Below are 22544 nucleotides of genomic sequence, written 5' to 3' on the forward strand. Positions count from 1 at the left end.
TTTTACCTCTGTAATCACTACTACTCTCTACCATATTCTAGAATTTATTTATTTTGTTTATTGTCTGTCTCTCACTAGAATGTGAGCTCTAGGAAGGCAGGGATTGTCTGTTTTGCTCATGGTTGTATCTCCAGGGCTCCAAACAGTGCCTGGCACACAGTAGTTGCTGAACATAAAAAGATTAACTAATTAAAAAGCAGACAAACATAGGCTATAAAGAAGGTAAAAAGAAACAGCAAACTGGGGGAAGATGATAGTTAAAGGGTTAATACCCTTAATGCAGGAGGAGCGCTTGCAAATCAAGAAGGAAGCAGTAAAGAGCCCAAGAGAAGGAGAAGCAAAAGAAATAAACAAGTGATTGGTAAAAGAAGGAATCACTGGTGGCCAGTAAACAGGAAGAGGTTCTCAGGCTAAGAACCAGAGGTATGAAAACTCAAATGGCAGGACTTTCCTGCTGGTCCAGTGGTTAAGAATCCGCCTTCCAATGCAGGGGATGCGGGTTCGATCCCTGGTCGGGGAACTAAGATCCCACATGCCGCGGAGCAACTGAGCCCATGCGCCACAACTAGTGAGCCCATGTGCCGCAACTACAGAGCCCATGCGCTCTGGAGCCTGCGCACCACAACTAGAGAGAAGCCCGCGCACCCCAACCAAGAGCCCATGCACCAAAACGAAAGATCCCACATGCTGCAACTAAGACCCGACGCAGCCAAAAATAAATAAATAAATAAGTAAATATTAAAAAAAAAAAAAAAAACTCAAATGGCATCTCGATGGCACTGATTAGGTTGGCAACATCATACTCGTCTGATAGGGATGTACGGGCAGGGGCAGGGGTAAGCCGCCTCTCCCACTGCTAGGGGCAGATTTGAAAATGCAGGCACTCTGATATCTGCCCCCATGTTGGTCTTTGTTGCCAGCCCCACTTAATAGGTGCAAAAACAGGACCAGAGAGGGCAATGAGCTCCACTAGGGTCACACAGTGAGAGGAGACACAGAAGCTGGGCCCAAACTCAGCCTCTGTGGGTCCGTCTACTCCCTGGACTCCACAACACCTTGTGGAATCAGGGCCAGGTCTCTGGGACCCTGGCTGGAAACTTGGAGTGGGCAGCCAGGGGGGTGGGGTACCCCAGTACTGTGGCCGACTGGGGTTTTTGAATCAGAGTCCTAATCGCGTGACCTTGAGCAAGTGCCAGCCTTTCAGAGCCTCAGTTTCCTCATCTGAAAAATGGGGATACTAGGACCTGCCACCTTGGGTTTCTGTGTGCATCAAGAGAGGCGATGCATGTAAAAGCCGTGAGATGGAGTCTGGGACATACTGAGCTCTCAGTAAATGGAAACAGGCCTGCAGCTGTCCCCCTCCCTCTCCCCTCCACCACGTGGGCTGGAAACTCTGAGTCTGTCCCACAGCTGTGTTCCAAAGTGCTGGATGCTGCCCTCTCAGGTGACAGGGCGGATCTTTCCCACCCCTGTGTGTCTGTCCCCCAGGCCCCGGCTGCCAGCTGGCTTCCCGCCCCGTCACAGGGGGAGTGGAAAAAAACCCTGGCCAGGGGGACACTCTGGCCCCACTGGCTGTGTGGCCTGGGGGCAAGTCAGTGCCCCTCTCTGGACCTCCGTCCTGAGATGAGGATGGGAGTTGAGAAGGATGACAGAGAATGACGTCAGAGTTCACCCCTCCCTTGCACACCGATCATGTGCGGTGGTTTGAAATGCATTTGCACGCGCATCAGCTCTGCTGAGCCAGCACGTGTGGATTGGGGTGATTTTAGCGCCATTTGGCAGATGGGGAAACTGAGGCCAGGGAGGGGAAGCCATGCACCTCTCTCGGCAGGGGAGAGGGAGGGTGGAGAGAAGGGAGCAGGGGAGGGAGAGAGCTGATGAGAGGGAAAGAAAAAGGCAGGAGAGAAGGAACAAGAGACAGACAGACAGACAGAGACAAGGAGACACAGTCACAGGGAGAAAGAGAGAGACTGAAAGGGAGGCTGAGACTCAGAAAGCTGTAACAGGAAAGTCACAGACACACTGCTGTGGCTTGAATTGTGTTCACCCCAGAACTCATGTGTTGAAGTCCTAACGCCCCCCAAACCCCCAGACACTTTGGAGACAGGATCTCTGAAGAGGTGATCAAGTTATAAACAAGGTCATTAGGTTGGGCTCTAATCAATATGGCTGGTGTCCTTATAAAGAGGAAATTTGGACACAGAGGTACAGAGGGTAGATGATATGAAGACACAGGGAGAAGGTACTCATCTGTAAGCCAAAGGAGAGAGGCCTCACAAGAAACCCACCCTACCGACACCTTGATCTCAGACCTCCAGCCTCCAGAGTGCGAGACAATACATTTCTGTTGTTTGGGCCCCCCATTCTGTGGCACTTTGTTATGGCAGCCCAGGCACAATGACTGACATAAACACAGAGGCAGAGAGACCGTGAGAAGGGTCATGAGGGGCTCTGTGGGGTTTGGGGATCAGGGTGGAGGTGGGGGGCCTGGCTGCCTAGCTCCTCAGAGACCCCATCCCTTTCCCGTCATAGGCTGCACCAGGGCCTCAGTTGCCTTGGCAACGGGAAGCTTCAGTCTGGAGGAACCAGGGTCTGCCATCCCCATGCCTCCTTCCTCCCACTCCCCTCACTCAGCAGGAGACTCCATGTGTCCTGTGCCCACCCCCCCACTCTGAACCAGGGGTATTTTTAGCTGGAGTTCCTTGGAGATGAGGGTTGGGGGGGGCCTCCACCCAGGCTTGTCTGGCTGGGGAGGGTCTGTTAGAGGGGCAGGGGTGAGACTGGGAAGGGTCTACATGGCCAGGGAGGGACGAGGGAGCCCCATCAGTCCCCCATGTCCCCTTTCCAGGCCAATGTCTGGTCTCAGAGAGGGTCAGAAACAGCTCCCAGGACGAGGAGGGGGAGTGATACAGACTGGGTAGGGGGCGCATGGCTGGGGAGGGCAGGGTGCTGGCAGGTCAGAGGAGGACGTGTTTAATGATCAGCACCCCCAGGGAGAAATCTTTCTTCTCTCCAGAGCCCTCCTGAGCTCAAGCACACTCTATAGCTCCCCACTGCTGGCAGCACCAAGCCCAGGCCCCACCTCAGGCCCTGCAATCCGGCTCTGTGCTCCCAACATGGAAAAAATCTCAGCCCCTGCCGTTCCGCCTCTAACCCTGCACGGTCTCCAGAACCTGCTGGATTCATTCTCACCCCGGCCCCTTTGCACTTGCACCGCCCCTGCCTGGGATGCCCTTTTCTGTTCTCGCCGGCACCTCACACTCCAGGCCTCCCCACACCTCTAGCCCTTCTCTAAACACGCCGTGTCCTTTAAGCCCCATTGAAGTTGTCCATGCTGTTCCCTCTGTCTGGAACAGCCTTTCTCCAGGTCCGGCTACCTACCTCCTCGGTGGGGTCTGCCTTGACTATCCCGTTCCCTCTCAACCACACCACCCCATCCCACCACCTTCCCCAGCACTTCCCTCTCTCTCCAGCAATTGTGTTCATTTACTCGTTTGCTGACTGTACGTCTGGCAGTTTGGACCCTGTTTGTCTTGTTGGTCTCTGTAAACATGCACCCATAGTACACATTTGGAGAACCGATACTGAGCAATTAAAACTGAGTAATTCCCAGCTTGCCCTAAAACAGTGGCTTTCAAAAGTTTCACCAGTGACTAAGAAATTCATTTCACCTGGCGACCCATTAAACACATGTAGAAATCATGCAAAAGGTTCATGGAACAATTCTTACTGTTGCTATGTATGACACATGCCAATATTTTCTTTTCTATTCTATTCTATTCCATTCCATTCCCAGAAAATTCTGGTTACAACCTTCTGATTTCATAATCCACTAGTGGGTTTCAACAATACAGCCCCGGAGAGAAGGTTCTTGAATTCTTGCTGCAAAGGCCCCTGGGACTTTCCCGCTTCTGCCCCCTCCTGCATCTACTCCAACTTGGTGTCCTACTCTTCTTGTCATTCTGGGGCCCTCCAGCCCTCTCTTTCCATAAGGGAGCCAGAGCCAGGTCGCAATTTACAGGGAGCCACAGTGAATACCTGTCTGTGATCCCCAGATGGGTAAGCCCCTCCCGCAATGCTTCCCCAAGATGCTTTCCCTGACCTCCTCAGGGCTCCTCTCTGTGGGCACTGGGACGGTCGGGCCATAGAGGAATGACCTGGAGGGGAAGGTGGCGAGGAGGGGAAGGGAGGACGAGACTGGCAGGTGGTGGCTGCTGTAGTCCTTCCCATGGAAAATCACAGCTCCCCTACCCCCCATACCAACCCTCCCCCTGGATAACAATGGTAGTCCTGGCTGCCACTGCAGGACTATTGCGATGTAGGTGCTATGATCAGGCACACAGCTTCCATTTGACAGATGATGAAACCGAGGCTCAGTGAAGGGGAGGGACTTGCCTCAGATCTCACAGCTCAGAAGTGGCTGCCAAGAGGGGATCTGAACCCAAGCAGTCAGACTCTCAAAGGTTCAGAAGGGCAGCCTAATTCAGGGTCCCTTCCCTTCCCCAGGCCTCAGTTTCCATTGGTGAAAGGGGAGACCTGGATACGGTGACCTCAAAGGTTGTCTCCATGCCTGACCTTTGCTGAGGTCAGATCAGCACGGTCGCTCTCCTGGGCCATGCCAGAGGGATAAGAGCAGAGCTGACTTTTGGTGCCCGTTCCTCCTTTTGGGCACCACGACCCACACCCCACCTGCCCTCTTCCCTCTGGTCTATCTCAAGGTCAAGGTCTTTGCTCCTCCCTCTCTCTCTCCCACCACTTCAGGGCCTGGTCCTCTGCTGAGATCAAATGAACCTGGGCTCCAGGGTGGGGAGCTGACAGGCTCACTGGGTCCCTATCCCAGGCCTGGATGCCTTAATCCAGGGACTTCTAAAACTGGTATGAGCCGGGTTCCCTTCCTCAGTGAAATCCTGCTGGGAAAGCCAGTCCACAAAAGAGATTCCAAAAAGGACTGCTCTGGTTAAAACAAGAGCAGAGAGACTGGCTCTTGTGTGCCTGACTTCTTAACCACCACCCTCTCCTGCCACTATCTCGGGTCACCCCAGGAGTCCCTAAAGCCCAGGTTGAAAATCATAGTATTAGCCCCAAGTGATGGTGATATTTAGATGTGGCCTATAGGGGAAATATTTTGGACAAGGGCCTAATGCTTGCTTGAGCCTCCACATGACATGGGTATGGATTGGGGCAGGGGTGGAAACCCTCTAAAAATTCGAAGACAACACAGCACAGAATCCTGGAATTGGTGTGAATTCCAAACCCTGCTCTCCACCTGGGTGGCCCTCAGCAGGTGCCATACCTCTCCCAGCCTCAGCCTCCCCATCTGTAACAGGGGCATGGTGGAATTTTTTTGGGGGGGGGTGTGTGTGTAATAAATGAGGTGGTGTAGATAAAGAGTTTAGTAAGTAGTAAACATGGACTGTACACCATTATAGTTGCTGCTATGGACCCATCACTGTGAATTGTGTGATCTGGCAAATGTTACTAACTCTCCCCATGCTTCGGTTTCCTCATCTGTAAACTGGGGATGATGACGCTCCCTACCTCACAGGGTCCTTGTGCCTGGAGATAAATGAGCGTTAAGGTGCTTAGTTAACGCTTGGCACAAAGTGAATACTTAACAGATGCTAGATATTACTTGTGATTATTATAATTACTGTAATTCTTTGTTCCTAGCCCCAGTGGGCAGCCACCCCTGCGCCCAGGGCCCGGCTTACCCCGGTGGGATGGAGGCGCGTGCGCTCACGCTGGTGGCGCGCTGGGGCCCGGGCCGGTTGAGGTTGTTCTGCCCCGGGGTGGGCGCGCCGCTGGGGGCGCTCGGGCTCCGCGGGGACGCGCCGGGGGGCTGCGCGGGCTCGGCGGGGCCGGCGGCGGGCGCGGCCCAGAGCGCGGCGCCTGCGAAGGTGGCGCTGGGGCGCACGGGGAGCGTGCCCGCTGGTCCTCCGGGCGGCGGCTGGAGCGGCGGGGGCGCGGGGGGCGCCTTGCGGCGCTGCGAAGCCAAGATGGCGTTGGAAGCGGCCCGCGTGCTGTTGACCAGCAGGCACTGCTGGCACGAGCAGGGCTGGCCCGAGCTGGCGCCCACGGGCCACGACTGCGACTTGGGGATGGAGCCGACGGTGAGCGGGTAGGCGAGGTCCAGGCGGCGGCGCAGGCGGCGGCGCCGGCGCGTCTGGCGGTTCATCTGCGACATGCTGTTGAAGTAGATGAGGTAGCAGAAGCCGAGCGACGAGAGGTCGAGCCACGGGTGCTGCTTCTCGTAGGCGTTCTGGATGGTGATGCAGATGTCCATGTCGTAGGCCGTCCACGCGCCGCCGTCGTTCTCCCACTCCCACACGATGCCCTTGCCCGGCGCCGACGACGGGTCGTAGAAGTTGCGCCGCACCGGCCGCATGGTGCCTGTGCTCACAAGGGGGACGGGAGTCAGGACGGAGGGCCGTTAACATCCGCGGCCAGGGGGATCGGGACAGGCCGGAGGGGCGGGGGACAACACCGGGGTCAGCACGGGCTGGAGGGTCAGTACGGGCAGGGGCGAGCTTGAGGGTCAGCACATATGGGTTGGGGCGAGAGGAGCGCGGGCCCGGGGAGGGGGGCGTGGAAGGCAAAGAAGCGGGGTGTCAGGACGGGGATGCAAGTCAGCAAGGGGGGCAGGGGACGCAAGCTGCCCCCACCACTCAAGGGTCAACACAGGCAGTGAAGCAGTGGCCCATCACAGGCCCTGGGGGAGGAGAAGGGAGAAGGGGGTGTGGGCTGTTTAGACAAGGAGGGGGTGGGAAGCAGAGTCAGAGCCTGGGGTGGGAGCCGGGATCAACAGAGGCCACGACCATGCCGACAGTGATGGTCCGTCTTTCCTTCATTAGTTCACTCATACAGTAATCCATTCATCAGTCCATCCATTCATTAATTACTTCAAGCACAAGTTCATTTATGCATTCCTTAATTCTTTCATTCGTGCATTCCTTTATTCATGCCTCGGTTTATGCATTCATGTATTCCTCAGTTCATTCATTCAATAATTCTCTCATTAGCTCATTCACCCATGCCTGCCATCATTCATGCCTGCACTTATTCTCCTTCAGCAACTTTATTCATGATTTCAGTCATTCCTTCACTTACGACCATCCTATATAAAAATGTGCACACTTCCACATTCCTCCTTTCCCCTCTCTCCTTCCCTGTTCCATCTGGTATACTTTATATGTTACATATATATCTTGCTTTCTGTCTGTCTCCTCCCACTAGAATGTCACTGCCACAAGGCAAGGACTTCGTTTTATTCACTGCTGTATCCCCAGCGCCTGCACACAGTAGGTGTTCGCTAGATATTTGCTGAATGTGTGAATGAATTCATTAGTTCAGATATTGATCCATTCTGAGTTCGGTTATTTTATTCTTTCACGCCTTTTGCTATCCTTGCATTGGTCCATTCCTTAATCCACTTATTTATTTCTTTTTTCATGCATCTGTTCGTTTATTTGTTCCTTCTTTTAGCAAACATGCTGCCTGTCTGCTCTGTGGAGGGCTTCGTGCTGAGCGGTCATTCAAAATGAACATAACCATGTGACAACCCCAGCCAGGTGGGTATTCATGCTCCCATTTTAAAAACAGGAGCCCTGAAGTTTGGCTCCCAACCTCTGCTCCATGCTTCCCAATTCTAGATGCTTCCTGAGAGCAAGGCTCCGTGGACACTGGGTTAAAAAGAGATGAATAAGGTCCAGGCTGCAAGACTTCTCAGTGCCTTTAGCCTGCTCTGTGCCTTGGGGCCAGTGTGGAGAGATTCTTTTGGTTCACGTGGCACACTGGCAGGAAGGCTGCACACTTGACTGCTCCTCAACTGTGGGCAAGTCCCTTAAGTCTCCCTAAGACTAGGTGGCCCCATCTCGAAAATGAAGGTGATGATAATCCATGAGCCACCCCTCCCCTCTCACACGGGGCTGCTGGGAGGATTTGGTGAGAATAGCCACAGAGCACAGGGTCTGGGGGGGGCACCAGGGCTGGGAGGCAGACAGACCTCATTTCAAGCCCCACCTGCCCAACTTTCCAGCTGTGTGTCTGTGGTCAGGCGACTCAATGGCTCTGAGCCTCAGTTTTATCATCTCTAAAATGGGCACAAGCAGACCTTCCTTATAAGGTTGCTAAAAGGATCCATCAAGACAAATAGTGTCTCTACTCTGATGATTCCAATATCCTCTCCCTTTAGAGCCAGACTTGTGTATCCAGCTGCTCCCTCTGCACCTTCCCATGCAGGTCCAATGGGCTTCCCAAACTCAGCTCTGCCAGATTCAGACGTATTCAGGCTTCCTCCTGAAGCCTTCCTTGTTTCAGTTACTGGCAGCTCCATCCTTCCTTTTGCTCAAGCCCCAAACCCCCAATCCTTGGACCCATCTCTGACTTCTCACGTCATACCCCACGTCCAATCTATCAGTAAATCCAGTGGTCTCTATCTTCAAATACATCCCACATCTGACCACTTCTCCCTCTCCCCATCGCACCAAATCTACCTGGTCCAAGCCACTGTGTTTCTCTTGCCTGGACTATTGCCGTAGACTCATTACTGGTCACTGCTTCTGTCCTTGCCTTCTGTCGTCTCTTCCCCACACGGCAGCCAGAGGGATCTCATTCAATGCAAGTCAGATCACGTTCTCCTTTGGCTCAAAATTGTCCCATGGTTCCCTGCTTACCTGGAGTCAAAGTCAAAGTCCTGGCCATGACCTACAAAGCACCACATTGTCTATAAAGCCTCTACAAAGTCCCACGGGTCTATAAAGCCCACCTCTCACTCACTCCCTGGCCCCATTGCTGTTCCTCAAACATCTGAAGCAATGTCCAGCCTCAGGCCCTTTGCATTTGCTGTCCCCTCCCCCTGGAATATGACCTAGCCACTCCCAAACGTTCTCACAGTTTTCTCCCTCCTTTCTTTTAGGTCTCTGTTCAAACATCCCCTCATTGGAAACGCCACCCTTCCATTGCCCTCCATTGCCATCCTCTTCCCTTGCTCTATCTGTCTTCCTGGCACTCAGTGCTACCTGCATGATACATTCATCTGCAGACTTGCTTTACTCTCTGTCTCCCCCGTACAAGGTCAGGGATCTCGCCTGCTTTACTCCTGGCTCTATCCCCTGTGCCTAGCACAGTGCCTAGCATGCAGTGGGCCCTCCCTACATGCGGAGTGTTTCCACTGTCAACTGGCACAACCCCAGGGTGCCTGGCCCTGGAATCTGCAGCCAGATGGATGAGGACCCATCATGGTCCATCCTGAGGACCCCCTCCTTCCCCTGCCTGGCTTAAGCTTCTCTTTCCTGGGCACAGACTCTATCTGACCTTCACTTGGGTCCCGACCCAGGGCTGAAACAGCTAGTCCTCTGCTCTCTCCTCTGTTTGAATCCCAAGGTCTATGGGCTATCCCCTGCTCCCTGTCAACCACCCAGACTCCGAGAGCTGGGGAAGTCGAGGCACAGAGCTGTAGCTGTAATGAGAGAGGCGTGGTGGGCGTGGAGTCCCCAGGCTCCTGTAATGTGCCAATCATATGAAAACTCCCCCGCTCCCAGGCCTCCAGGGCAGCCTCATTCTCCAGTCTGTTTTATCATTTTAATTTAGCGTGCGCATATTGACTTTTTCCTTGATAACGGTGTTCTTCCAGGGCAGGCCTGAGAGGGGATTAGTTAGAGGGAAAATCTAGGATCCTGTTCCCACTCTGCTCCTGACTCCTGGTCTTCCCCTCTCAGAGCCTCAGTTTCCTCATCTGCAAAATGAGGGCTCGTGACAGGTGATCTTCAGGTCTGATGTGTCCAAAGTACCACCATTAGCCTCCCAGTTAAGGGTTGAGGTGCTGTGTTACATGGAAGGTGTAACCCCTGAATGGGAAGGCATGGGGTGGGAACTTGCTATATTTAATCACCTCTGTGTGCCAGGTCTTGAGCTGGGCAGGGCAGGGTCAGGGGCGGGAGGGGCAGAGTGAAGTGGTTGAGAGAAACAACTCAGAAGTCTCACAGGCCATGTGCCAGTCCTGGCTCCACATTTAGCCTCAGTGTTCTCACCTGTCAAATGGGGGTATTAATACCCACCCCCAAGGAATTGCTGTGGGGCAAAGTAAGATAATGCACATCATAGATGCTTGGCAGAGCGCTTGGCTACGGTAAGTGCTTGAGGAATGTTAGCTAAGACGCTGTTATTATTATATACATTACCCACATTCACCTTTTCCCAGCCCTTGGTCACTTGGCAAACTCCTATTCACCCAACAAAACCCTCTACGTGCCCACCTCCTCCAGGAAGTGCTTTTCCGTTCTGCTGCTATAGCTAGCACATGCAACTTTTTACTGCATGTATATCTTTGCACTATCATTAAATGATTTATTATTTTTTTTAAATTTTTATTTATTTATTTATTTATTTATTTATTTATTTATTTATCTTGGCTGTGTTGGGTCTTCGTTTCTGTGTGAGGGCTTCCTCTAGTTGCGGCAAGCAGGGGCCACTCTTCATCACGGTGCGCAGGCCTCTCACTATCGTGGCCTCTCTTGTTGCGGAGCACAGGCTCCAGACGCGCAGGCTCAGTAGTTGTGGCTCACGGGCTTAGTTGCTCCGCGGCATGTGGGATCTTCCCAGACCAGGGCTCGAACCCGTGTCCCCTGCATTAGCAGGCAGATTCTCAACCACTGCGCCACCAGGGAAGCCCAGGTGATTTATTTTTGTTCTTAATCTCCCTCACTGGTTGATGACTTTCAGGAGGACAAGGACCAGGTCAGATCTATGTTTTTGTTCCCAGCACTAGGCACAAGGCGCAAATGAGGCATCTGCAACTGAAACAGGCAACCTACTTGGCATAGGTCAGGGCTCAGAGGGAGTGGGAAAGAGGAGGGTTGGTCTTGATAGAGAGGGAGTGCAGACTGGAGCAGAGGCCAAAGTGCACAAGGGGTCCCCGGGGAAGGAGGGCCAGGGTTCCAAAGGTCAGCATTGGCCAGCTCTGTAACAAAGGACTCTGGGAGCTCCTCCCAGCCAGCTCAGGGCCAGCCAGCCCAGGAGTCCCTCTCTCCAGGGCTCTATTTAGCAGGTATTGATTTTCCTGCCTGTTTACTGGTAGTTATTAAAGGCTGCGTCCCTGGAGTCCTTTTCAAACGAGATCGGAACCTGGCGAGCTGGAGTAATTAGGGCAGCTGCCGTCCTCCCCGCTGGGCCCTGCACCCTGAAGCGCCCAGTGCTGCCTGCCTGCCTGCCTGTCCGTCCACCTCCCAGCTCACGCTGGCCGTGCACCAGGCCGAGGGGGGCCAGCTGGTTCCCTGGTGACCTGCCGGGGCTGCGATCTCGAGATTTCCAAGGGAGCAGTGGCGGAAACACTCTTTCTCTTCCCCAGTGGCCCTGGCCTAGATTTTCGGCCAGAACAATGGGTCTAAGATGAGGCTGGAGGTTCCTCAGCCTGGGAGATGGGAAGGGCCTCAGACTGGTGGCCTGGATGCACGGCTGGTCTTTCTAACATGGACCGGCTCTGCTGGGTCCACTGCCCTTCTCTGGCCTCACGGGCACCCAGCTGCGCTGGCCACCAGGGTCGGTGTCCCCGTGGCAGTTAGGAACCTGTGTCAAGCACGTACTATTTCTGGGCCTGTTTCTGTGTCTGCTTTTGTTCCCTGTCCCCCCTACCCCCTCCTTCGTTTCTTAGGAATGTTTGGTTGAAAAATTCCAATCTTGTTCCAGCTGAACTGAGGGGAAAGGGGCTTTGGCCAAATGTCAGCTGGAGGATTGCAGGAGCTGGGCCCCTGGGGACCGGGTGTGGGGACGGCCGCAGCCACTGCAGCCAGTGACCAGTTCATGCCTGGGGCAGAGACAACCAAAGAGAGATCGAGACACAGGTGGGGGGAGCAAGAGACAGGGAGAGTGGGGACCTCCCTGGCGGTCCAGTGGTTAAGACTTCACCTTCCAATGCAGAGAGCTAAGATCCCACATGCCTCGCAGCCAAAAAAACCAAAACATAAAACAGAAGCAATATTGTAACAAATTCAATAAAGACTTTAAAAAACTGGTCCACATAAAAAAAAAAATCTTAAAAAAAAAAAAGAGGGAGAGAGAGGCACAGAGACAGAGAGAGACACACATGCACAGAGGGCCGAGATCAAAATGGGAAATGCTAAGGCAGATACAGGAGAGTGGGGGGCAGAGAGACTTAAAGAAACAGAATCCTGGGACTTCCCTGGTGGTCCAGTGGGTAAGACTCCACGCTCCCAGTGCAGGGGGCCCAGGTTCGATCCCTGGTCGGGGAACTAGATCGGGCATGCCGCAACTAAGACCCAGTGCAACCAGAATAAATATATAAATAAATAAATATTAAAAAAAAAGAAACAGAATCCTGAAGCCTAGAGACTGAGACAGTCAGGGACAGTCAGGGAGAACGAGAGAGCTCGGCCAAGAGACAGGGAGGAGCAGAGAGGGGGGACGGGGGACGGGGGGACGGGGGGACGGGGGACGGGGGGCGGGGGGGAAGACAACAGCTACAGCAATACCAATAAAGCTAACGTTTACTGAGTCCCCACTATGTGCCAGAGGCTGTGTTCAGCACTTTCCTTGCACTAACTCATTATATCCTCACACGGTTCCTTCTAGGGAGGGACCAGAATTATTCCCGTTTTACAGGAGACAACTGAGGTCCCAGAAGAGTGAAATCTTGGGAGGGTTGGGGATAATGCTTTATTCACGGAGCAAAGGAAAGGCCAGGTTAGACTGGTTCTAAGGGGTTTAACTCAGCCAAGTGGTAGCCCAGCCTAGGATACCTCCAGCGACGGGGAACTCACTACCTCAGCTTTGCCCTCAGTTATTTCACTGTGAGAGGTTTTTGGCTGGAGAACGTGGTCCTGATCTGACCCTTCTGCCTGAAGGTGGGGTGTGTGGGTGTCTCAGCCCCCCCAGCTTTTGGCTTTAAGAAAAAGCTGACTCTGTAGAGAGACGGGAAGGTTCTGAGCCCTCCTGTCTGCCCCTCTAGCCTCCAAAGTGTTCCTCCCTGAGCTGAGCCAGTCCCAAGGCCCAGCAACAAACCACTCCCTCTGGGGGTGGCTTCCCGGAGGGAAGTGACCTCAGTTTGGGGGCACCCAGACCCTGACGGGAAGGGGGGCCCGTGGGAGGCAGTCATGGGACATCCTGTCAGGTGGGGGGAGTCCCGCTGCTGGCTGAGGCCTGTGACTGGGGGTTGGGCAGTGGGTTAAGTGTGAGTGCAACACCCACTGGAGGCCAGGCCCCAAGGGGGTAGCTTCCTGATTCCTCCCCTCACCCAGAAGCCACCATGACCATCATTCTCGCTCAGAGAACACACTTTTGTGGCCCAGGCTCATGTGAACTCATTTAATCCTCACAATGGCCCTGTGAGGTAGGGATATTACCATCCCATTTTATTTTATTTTTTTGGGCCGCGCTGTGGAGCTTGAGGGATCTTAGTTCCCTGACAAGGGATGGAACTTGGGCCCCGGCAGTGAAAGCGCCGAGTCTTAACCACTGGACTGCCAGGGAATTCACCATCCCATTTTAGAGGCAAGGAAATAGAGGCACAGAGCAGGGTAGTAACATGTCCAAGGTTATCTGCAAGGAAGTGGTCCAGCCAGAAGCCATCCCGAGGCCACCCGGCTCCAGGCGTTCCCTTCACTGCTCCACTTGTACTAGCCCATGTTCCAGGGGAGGAAACTGAGGCACGGAGGTTACACAGTGAGTAAGGGACACAGCTGAGGTTCAAACCCAGACTGTTATATGGCCTTCTGGAATAGCGGCCCTCTCCCTTAACACCTCAACTGATTATCTGCGTGGCTGGCCAACTCCCTGACAGCAATAACAATAACCATCCTGCTTTATCGAATTCTTCTGTGCCAGCTACCATGCTAAGGGCTCATGTGCATCCTCCAGTCCTCGCGATAGCCCTAGAGGTTTTGTGCACTATTGTTAGCCCCATTTGGCAGATGGGGAAACTGAGGCTCCTTGGGAGGACTTGGAGGTCCACCTGGGGGTGGTGGCTGGGCTGGGATTCGAACTGCAGTCTGTGGACCCGGGGCACCTCCCTCTCCCTCCCGCCCTGTGATCAATAATCCCGCAGTGTTCTGTTTCCCTCCAAACTCTCCCAGGGGACTTGTCAACAGAGCCACGGCCCATTAGCGGTTTCTGCACATTTGAAGCTGGCCCAGGCTCCCCAGGGTCTGCTGGCAGCTGGGCAGGAGAGGGGAGGGGGTCTCCAGCCCTGCCTGGGGAAGGCTGAGGGGCTGCACGGCACTCGGAGAGGCTACCACCTTCAAATTGGTTTCAAAAGGCCCTCGCTCTGGAGGCTGCTGGCAGCTGCAAGCTGGCTTTGCCCACTTTATGGGCTGTGTGTGTGGCTTCCCAGTCACCTAGCTTCCAACACACTCGGGTTCAGACCCCCAGGCACGGCAGCAGCAGCTGAGAGACGGAGATGAGAGGGTAGGAAACGGAAGGAGCAGAGAGTCCTCTATCTCCTGGAGCCCTCAGTGGTGTTGGGCAACTACCCTGGTCCTACCAAGCCTCTGCTTCCTCATCTGTGAAACAGACATCCTCTTCCTCCTCCTCATCATGATGGTAAACACTCACAGAGGGTCTACTCTGTGCCAGGTACTGCTCTCAGTGTTTCACATGTTAATTCTTAATCCACATGACACTCTACAGAACAGGTACCATTATTATCATTGCCTTGTACAACTGCCAAAACAAAGAGGTGAAGTGATTTACCCAAATCACACAGCTAAGTTATTAAGCCAGGATTCAAGCCAGCCAGATTTGGACTTCTCCCCCCTTCCACTGCCACCACCCTGGTCCAAGCCACCAAGACTGCTTGCCAGACTACTGCAGCGGCCTCCGTCCTATGTCCCAGTTTCCACCTTTCGCACCCTGTAATGCATTCTCCCAAGGCAGCCAGAGGATCTTTCACAAACTCAAGTCTGACCACATCACTCTTCTGCCCAACACCCATCAATAGCTCCCTAGTGCCCTTAGGAATGAATCAGTCTAAGCTCTTTAGCTCATCTTCAAGGCCCATTACAAGCTGTCCGCACAGCCTCACACTCTAACGACACCATACTTCTAGTTATTCTCTGAACACATCACACATGGCTATGCCTCTGTGTATTTGCACATGCTGTTCCCTCTGTCTGGAATGTCCTTCAACCCACACCACCCCACTTCCCTCCCTGCCGAGTTCCTACACACTTGTCATGGTTCAGCTCAAGCACTGTCCTCTTAAAGTCTTCTCTGCCATCCTCAGGGAGAATCACTCCCTCCTTGGGACTCACATAGCACCTTGCACCTACAGTACCGCCATTAAAGCACAGAGCTCATTAAGTGTTGAAGTGTCTGTTCCCTCCAGCTTGGAAGCCTCTCAAAGGTTGGGCTGGCTTTCAGCCACCTTAGCATCCCTCCATAGCCAGGAGCGCAGGGAAGTAGGTAGTTGGAAAATGCTAGCTAAATGGATGAATGAGTGAGTGAATGAATGAATGACCAAATACACACAAGTGAACCTACCTGAGTACTACAAATGACTAGGCTGGAGATTGCAAGTTGAGGGTGAATTTGATTTTGTCTTGGGCGCCACGCTATTTACATCTTGTAAATATAATGACCAGGCGTTTAAAAACTGGGGTGGGCTCACTCAAGTCTGGATTTCAAAAATCACCAAATATCCAAAGAGGCAGCCACAAGGATTGGTCTTCTTGGCAACAGTTAGCAGAAGCTGAGTCACAGTTACTCCATTCATGTTTTCAAGTGTTTACTGAGTGCCTACTGTGTACCAGGCACTAGAGAACAACAGTTGAACGCCGTTGCCTTCCCAGCCACTGCACACACTTCTACTGGCTGCCCGGGCCCTGGAAGCATCTGAATTTTCAGCCTCTTTCTAGATGGGGAAATTGGAACCCAGAAAGTGAAAGGGGCTTTGTCCAAATCACCTACAACTTAGAGACAGATCTTGACCCCAGGCTCCTTGACTCTTATTTTCACAGCCCCAGGTGACTAAGACCTTGGCATGAATGAACCTTTGTTCCCTAGAAGAGAGGAACCTGGGGAGGGCTCCATAATGTGCAATTTCAGGTGAACCCTACGCTTCCCCTGGCGTGCTCTGCTTGCAGTGGGCAGGAGAGGGGACAAAGCCTCAGTGGCGGCGGGGCCCAGCCTGTCATCGGCAGAAGAGGTGGCTACGCTGCAGCTGCTGGCAGGACTGTCCCGGTCACCAGCGCTGCCTTCTTTGATTGCTTCCTCCTTTGTTCTGCATTTCAGGGCGTTCAGCTCCACGGCTCGGTGCCAGACTCCCTCCCATCGCCCATCACCCACCTGCCACTCCTATTCAGGCAGGTGGAGGTGGCAGCCTGGAGCAGCTCCAGAGGGACGATGGGAGGAGCCCAGAGAGGGAGAGGTGCTTGGCCAGGGTGACAGAGCAAGGATGCAGCTACATAGGACCTGGGGGAGACTCAGTCTCCAGCCTGCCTGCTCCTGGAGCCCAAAGATCAGGAACAGCCCCATATCCCGGACCTCCTCAGTGTCTGGCCTCCTGTATCATGCCCATCGCCCCTACCAAAATACAAGGGCTTTGAGGGCAGCGATTTGTATCTGTCCTGTTCACTGCTGCATCCCTAGTGCCTAGGACAGTGTCTGGCCCATAGTAGGTGCTCATTAAATTCCTGCTGAATGAATGAACAAATTAATACTGACCACAATCCCATGAGATAGGTCCTGTTGTTGGGCCCATATTACAGAGGAGGAAACTGAGGCCCATGGAGAGAGTGTGGTTTACCCAAAGTCAAAAGCCAGCACCCCCTCACACCCTCACCCCACCCCACAGTCACCAGAGAGCTGCGAAGAAGGGAATCTAGAGCCTGGGCCTCACCAACAAGGCTCCCTGAGGCAGCCAGTTCCAGACTTGGGGCCCCTTGCTCTCAGCTGGTATCAGCCAAGGGCAGCTGGTGGCTGGTGGGGTGCCTTTGTGGACTGGGAAGCCAGGGGGACTCATGGGGGGGCAACTGTCTTGGGACCTGGAGGCTGTCCTGCGGAGTGGCTACCACTGGGTGTGATGCAGGAGTGAGAGGAAGGAGGGAGGCCCAGGGAGACAGAGATGTGGGGGGGAGGGAGGCATGGGAGGGCCCTGGGCACCTTCCATACCCTGAAAATACCACACAGAGGAGGGAGCTAGGGATCCCCCTGCCCACAGCCTGAATGGGCAGCTCCACTGTGGCCAGTCCTGTCCCCATCACCTCCCCATCCTGGCCCCTCCTCATTACCCTCCCATCACATCCCCCATCACCCCCTCTGTAGAACCCCCATGCCTCCCCCTTCACTCCTTATCACCTTCACTACCCTCCATCACAGCCATTATTACCCTCCCCGTCACGGTCCCCTTTATCACACCCGCAACTCCACCCCACCATCAATAGCTCCAGTCATAGGCCCCATCGCCTCCCCGGCCCCTCCCCCCTCCACGGCTCTCATCACCTTCCCTATCACCTCCCCTGTTCCAGCCCCACACTTCCGCATCACAGCTTCCATCACCTCCCTCATCTCTAGGTCAGACCCTAGCTCCCTTGGACAGATGAGGAGGGGGGGTTGGAGAGAGCAGGAAAGGATGGAGAGGGGAGCAGGAGGGGCAGGGTACATGAGAGGAGAGAGAAGAGGCTATGAGGAGGATTTGACCCAGGATCTCTCACACCCACACCCCACAGGAGTGGTCCAGCCGTGGGTGGCGCTGTCCAAGGTGCTGGGGCAGCCAGGCCTGGCGCAGGGCGGGCGCAGCAGACCACCTAGATCTGAATCTCTGACCCATCTCTTCCTAGCTTGGGCAGGTGGCTCCCCACCCTCTGAGCCTCACCTTTGCTATGTATAAAATGGGTCAGGAAGGGCCTGCGTCAGCCCCTGCCCAGCCTGCTTCAGCTCTGGCCTCCAAGGGCCCATGATTAACGAGGCTGGTCCTGCAGTGTGACTCTGGGTCCCCTGGGGCCTGGCTGCTAAAGGGTGACAGCTGGCAGCCCAGCCATGCCCGGTGGGACTCAAGAGGCCTCCCTTCCTCTCCTTACCTCTTCCCACTTCTGTCACTGCCTCCGTTTTCCACTCAGGCCTGGGTTTCCTCCAGCCAGAAATGTTCCTCAAACCATACAGACTCTTGGAGGATTCCTCCTCCAGGAAGTCCTCCCTCTCAGAGGCCCCAGGCACACACTGCCCACATCACTTGGCCAAGGGCAACCTGTACCTCTCCTACGAGGTGTTTAGATATTTTTCCTACTTGAACGTGAGTACTATGAGCAAAGTAATATTCTCCATGCTTTTACCTACATTACCTCCTTCAGTCCTCACGGTAATAATCCTCTCAGGTAGGGACTATTCTTACTCCCATTTTACAGAGCAGGAATCTGAGGCTCAGAGAGGTTAAGCGGCTTGCCCATGGTCACACAGCCAGCAAGGGGCCAGGCTGGAATTCAGATCTATATCTGAATCCAAGAGTTCAACTGCCATTCCCATGATATGTATTGATATTTGTCTTTGCCTTCACTAGACCCTGAAATCAGTTTGGCAGGGGTCTTGTCCTTCTTTCTGAGTTCCTAGGAACCAGCCCAGGGCGTGGTACTGAGCAGGCACCAATGACTGTCAAATAAAAGCGATGATGAATTTATGGTACCAGAAGAGACTCCAGGAGCCAGACAAGCAGCCGGAGGCAAAAGGATGGATCTGTAAGGGTGGAGATGCAGGCAGTGTGACAGGTGGTGGTGGGAGACACCCACGTACGGACTAGTTGGACCTGCGGCCACCAGTGGACGGACTCCTCCCAGTCCAAACACACATCATCCTTCTTGCCCCTGGTGTCAGGCCCAGCCCCCTGGGGCCCTCCAGGTTGTCTGCGACACGGTCCCAAGGGGTCCTGTAACCGGGTAGCTGGGCCCTGGAGGCCTCTGGGGTTGCACAGGCTGTTCCTGCTTTGGTACACAATCTGGCAACAAGTCAGAGCTCTCAAGGGAGAAGGGGGAGCGGACTCTCTCAGCTGGCTCGTTGAATGTCACCTTATTCTCCACCTTGAGACCTGTCTGAGAGGCCTGGGTTCCAGAAGAGTGATCGACTGTGTGACTTTGGGCAAGTCACTCACCCTCTCTGGGCCTCTGTCTCTCCATCGATACAACGACCTGCCTAGGAGTCTAAATTCTGGCGGTGCCTTCCCCAGTGATGGCTGCTCTTCCCGCTGGGTGTCCCCACCTGGTCTCCAACAGCCTAAGTGTGTCTTCAGACAGGATGTTCCCATAAGGGCACCAGGGCTGAGTGGAGCCCCAGCAACCCAGAGAAGGGATGATGTAGGCTTGAAAGGTGCTGAAACCAGCTGCCACCTGTGACTCCAGCCTGACAGCTTGGGAGTGCCAGGCACAGCTGTGCTTTGAGTTGTGGGGACAGCAGTTGTGGATGGTCCCCAGCCTGGCCTCACCCAGCCTCCGCTGTCCCATCTACAGAATGGGCAGAGGGCTGCCATAAGTGCCCCCAGCAGCAGTGGGAGAAGAGAATGGGCGTCACCAGTCAGTCCGAAAGGTGGCCCTCCCCCTGCCCCCAGCCATGTGAGCTCAGGGAGAAATCTGGAAATTGCCTAGGAATTGGTTAGGTCATATGCCTGTGAAAGGAACACCAGGGTCACAGCATCCCTGCCACTTGGGTTCCAGACCTGCTGGGCTTCAAAGGGAACCTCACCCCCTGTAGAGAGTGATGAAAACAGCCCAGCAGGGGAGAGGTGACGGGGCACCAGCTGAACAAACAGCAGCCCCCATGGGACCAGGCCTGGCCCTTCCCTTGTGGTCCAAGCCTGACATCTGGGCTTTCTTCCGCTGGCCGCATGACAGGCATATAGACAGGGCATTTGTGGGTCAAGCAGATTGGTGCTGTGTGCATGTATGCACACACGTGTGCACCTCGGCACACGCCACGAAGCGAGTATTTCTGTATAGGCCACACCGGGCATGCCGTGGCACCACTGCTGTCCTACCCCATGGGCAGGTTAAGAACATATTAGGGCAGGGGTTGGTGAACTGCAGCCCACGGGTCAAATCCACCCGCTGCCTGCTTTTGCACAGCTCACGAGCTGAGTGGTTTTTACATTTTCAAATGGTTGGGAAAAAAAAAAGATTTCATGACCCGTGAAAATGATATGAAATTCAAATGTCAATGGCTGCAACTAGTTTTATCAGAACACAGACACATTCATTCATTTGCATACTGTCTGGCTGCTTTCAAACTACAGCAGGAGAGTTAAGCTATAGCAGCAGTTACTATAGAGACTGTAGGGCCCACAGAGGCTAAACTATTTACTATCTGACCTTATCAGCAAGTCTGCAGCTCCAAAGTCAGGGTGCTGGGGCATGCTGCTACCTCCCACAAAAACTTAAAGTTCAGCTTCAATGAACCTATCAAGAATTTTACAATTAGAAAATCTAGAGAGAGGTTGTGTTCATTTCAGTACATACACGTGAGCTTTGGGTTTTACAACTTTATATTGTTTGTGTGTGTGTGTGTGTACCACGATCTTCAAGATTTAGGATCTCCGACTCATCTTTCATGCATCTGTAGTGTTCAGCACATGCTAGGCACATGGTGGGTAATTAGTTAAGGTCTGTGGGATAAAATAACATGTGTGGTTCTCTCCATCAACTCAACAGTCCTGCTAGCAAAGCGATACTCTTGTCCATTTCATAGATGTGGAAACTGAGGTCTGGACAGGTGACAACGCCTGCTTGAGGCTCTTTCCTGGACCATTAACTATGAGGACAAGATGTCCCTCCTTGACTTTGTATTGCTCCTGGGAGAAGTGGGCGATCACATTATAACACGTCTGGTGGGAGACATCTTGCCCCTCCCTCTAGCAGTTTTCCAGGCATCCTAGGTCCCCTGCCGGCCCCATAGGTTTCCAGGCCTTCCTCCCTTGCTGGGGGGTCTTGGCAGGCTCCCAGGAGCCTGTGGAGGGATGAGTATTTTTTTTTCCCTTTTCCGGCAAACAGGGGGCAGGTGTGGCGTGAGCAGCTCCCGGAGGGGGCAGTGGGAAGACGACTGAAATTGAACTTCTGGGGGATCCAGCGAGGCTGACCCATAAGAGGGGTGCCATTGAGAGTAAGGGACCTGCTGAAAGGGGGAATGGAGGGAGTTTGGGGAGTTAGGAGCCCAAGTGGGGGTGTGGGGATAGAAAAGGAGCCCCGAACAGGGGTGTGGAGATCAAGGGCAAAGTGGCCAAGTTGGCAACCTCGGGTGGGGCTATCGCTGCTTCTGAGGACCATAAGTCACGCCCTGGAAAATCTGCACCACCACCCCCACTAGCTTTGAACCTACAGAAAGCAGACCACCGAGCCAAGGAGAAAACACACTCCTGCTGTCAGACCCCTGCCCTCCACCAGAGACGGTTCCGGGATAAACCAGAGAGAATGGGGCAGGGGACGCCTAGCAATTCGCCATCAGGGACGCTGCCTCTCTGGAAGGATTGGCACCAGGACTCAATGGTGACTTCCTCTACTCTCAGGATAAAATCCAAAGCCCTTTTCACGGCTGTCCAGTGCTGTATGTCTGGTCCCTGTTCCAGCCTCATCTTGTACCACCTTCCCCTCATCCACTGCACTCCAAACGCAATGGATTTGAACGTACTCTGCTCCTTCCCACCACAGGGCCTTTGCACTGGCTGTTCCCTCTGCTGGGAACACTGTCTCCCACACTCATTCTTTAGATTTCTATTCAAACCTGACTTCCTCAGATTAGCCTTCTTGACCACTCCTAGACCAAGTTTATTTCATGTTCTCAGACCTGCAACTGATTATCTGTGTGGTTATGTGTTTGCTTGCTTGCCGACTACATTGGAATCTCCAGCATAGGTCCTCCACAAATAGACCTCTACTAAGGACCCTGGCTGTCTTTCTTTTTCTTTTTTCTTTTGGCCGTGCTGCGTGGCTTGCAGGATCTTAGTTCCCTGACCAGGGATCGAACCGGGGCCACGGCAGTGAAAGCGCCAAGTCCTAACCCCTGGACCACCAGGGAATTCCCTGACCTTGGCTGTCTTACTCCTTGCAGTATTCTAGGGCTTAGCACGGGGTCTGACACACAACAGGAGGTCAGTAAATCGATGATGGCGTGAATGAACGATTGGTACCACCAGTGACTGCTGCCAATACCTGGTGTTTTGGAACACAGACATACTGAAAAGTAACATCAACAAACCATCTGTTATGATTTTGCCTGTGTTTCCACACTTGGTGACCACCCTGTAGGCACCAAGCAATGTTCTAGAGCGGAGCTAGCCACTAGAACTTTCTTTGGTGAAGGTGATGTTCTGGATCTATGCTGTCCAATACAGTAGCCACAAGACACATGCGGCTATTGAGCACTTGAAATGTGGCTAGTGGGACCGAGGAATTAAATTTTACTTAATTTTAATTAAATGTAAATTTAAATTGCCACATGGGCTTAGTGGCTACCATATTGGACAGCCCAGCTCTAAAAAGGAAAGTGTCCTACTGTCCCCAAGGTTGCTACATGCAGTTTTGTCATCTAGGGATTCACTGTAATTCCCTCAAACCTCCAGCTGC

General features: G+C 53.7%; 1 protein-coding gene across 1 annotated transcript in view; it reads right to left on the minus strand.

Annotated features, from left to right (window-relative positions):
- The window catches only part of DTX1 (deltex E3 ubiquitin ligase 1), a 38311-nt gene that overhangs the window by 13076 nt on the left and 2691 nt on the right, over positions 1-22544 (minus strand). Inside the window, exon 3 of the mRNA XM_061169000.1 lies at positions 5712-6390. Coding sequence (XP_061024983.1) covers positions 5712-6390 — 679 coding nt within the window. The remainder of the gene's footprint in view (positions 1-5711; positions 6391-22544) is intronic.

Source organism: Eubalaena glacialis, chromosome 15 (assembly GCF_028564815.1).
Source record: "Eubalaena glacialis isolate mEubGla1 chromosome 15, mEubGla1.1.hap2.+ XY, whole genome shotgun sequence".
NCBI lineage: Eukaryota > Metazoa > Chordata > Mammalia > Artiodactyla > Balaenidae > Eubalaena > Eubalaena glacialis.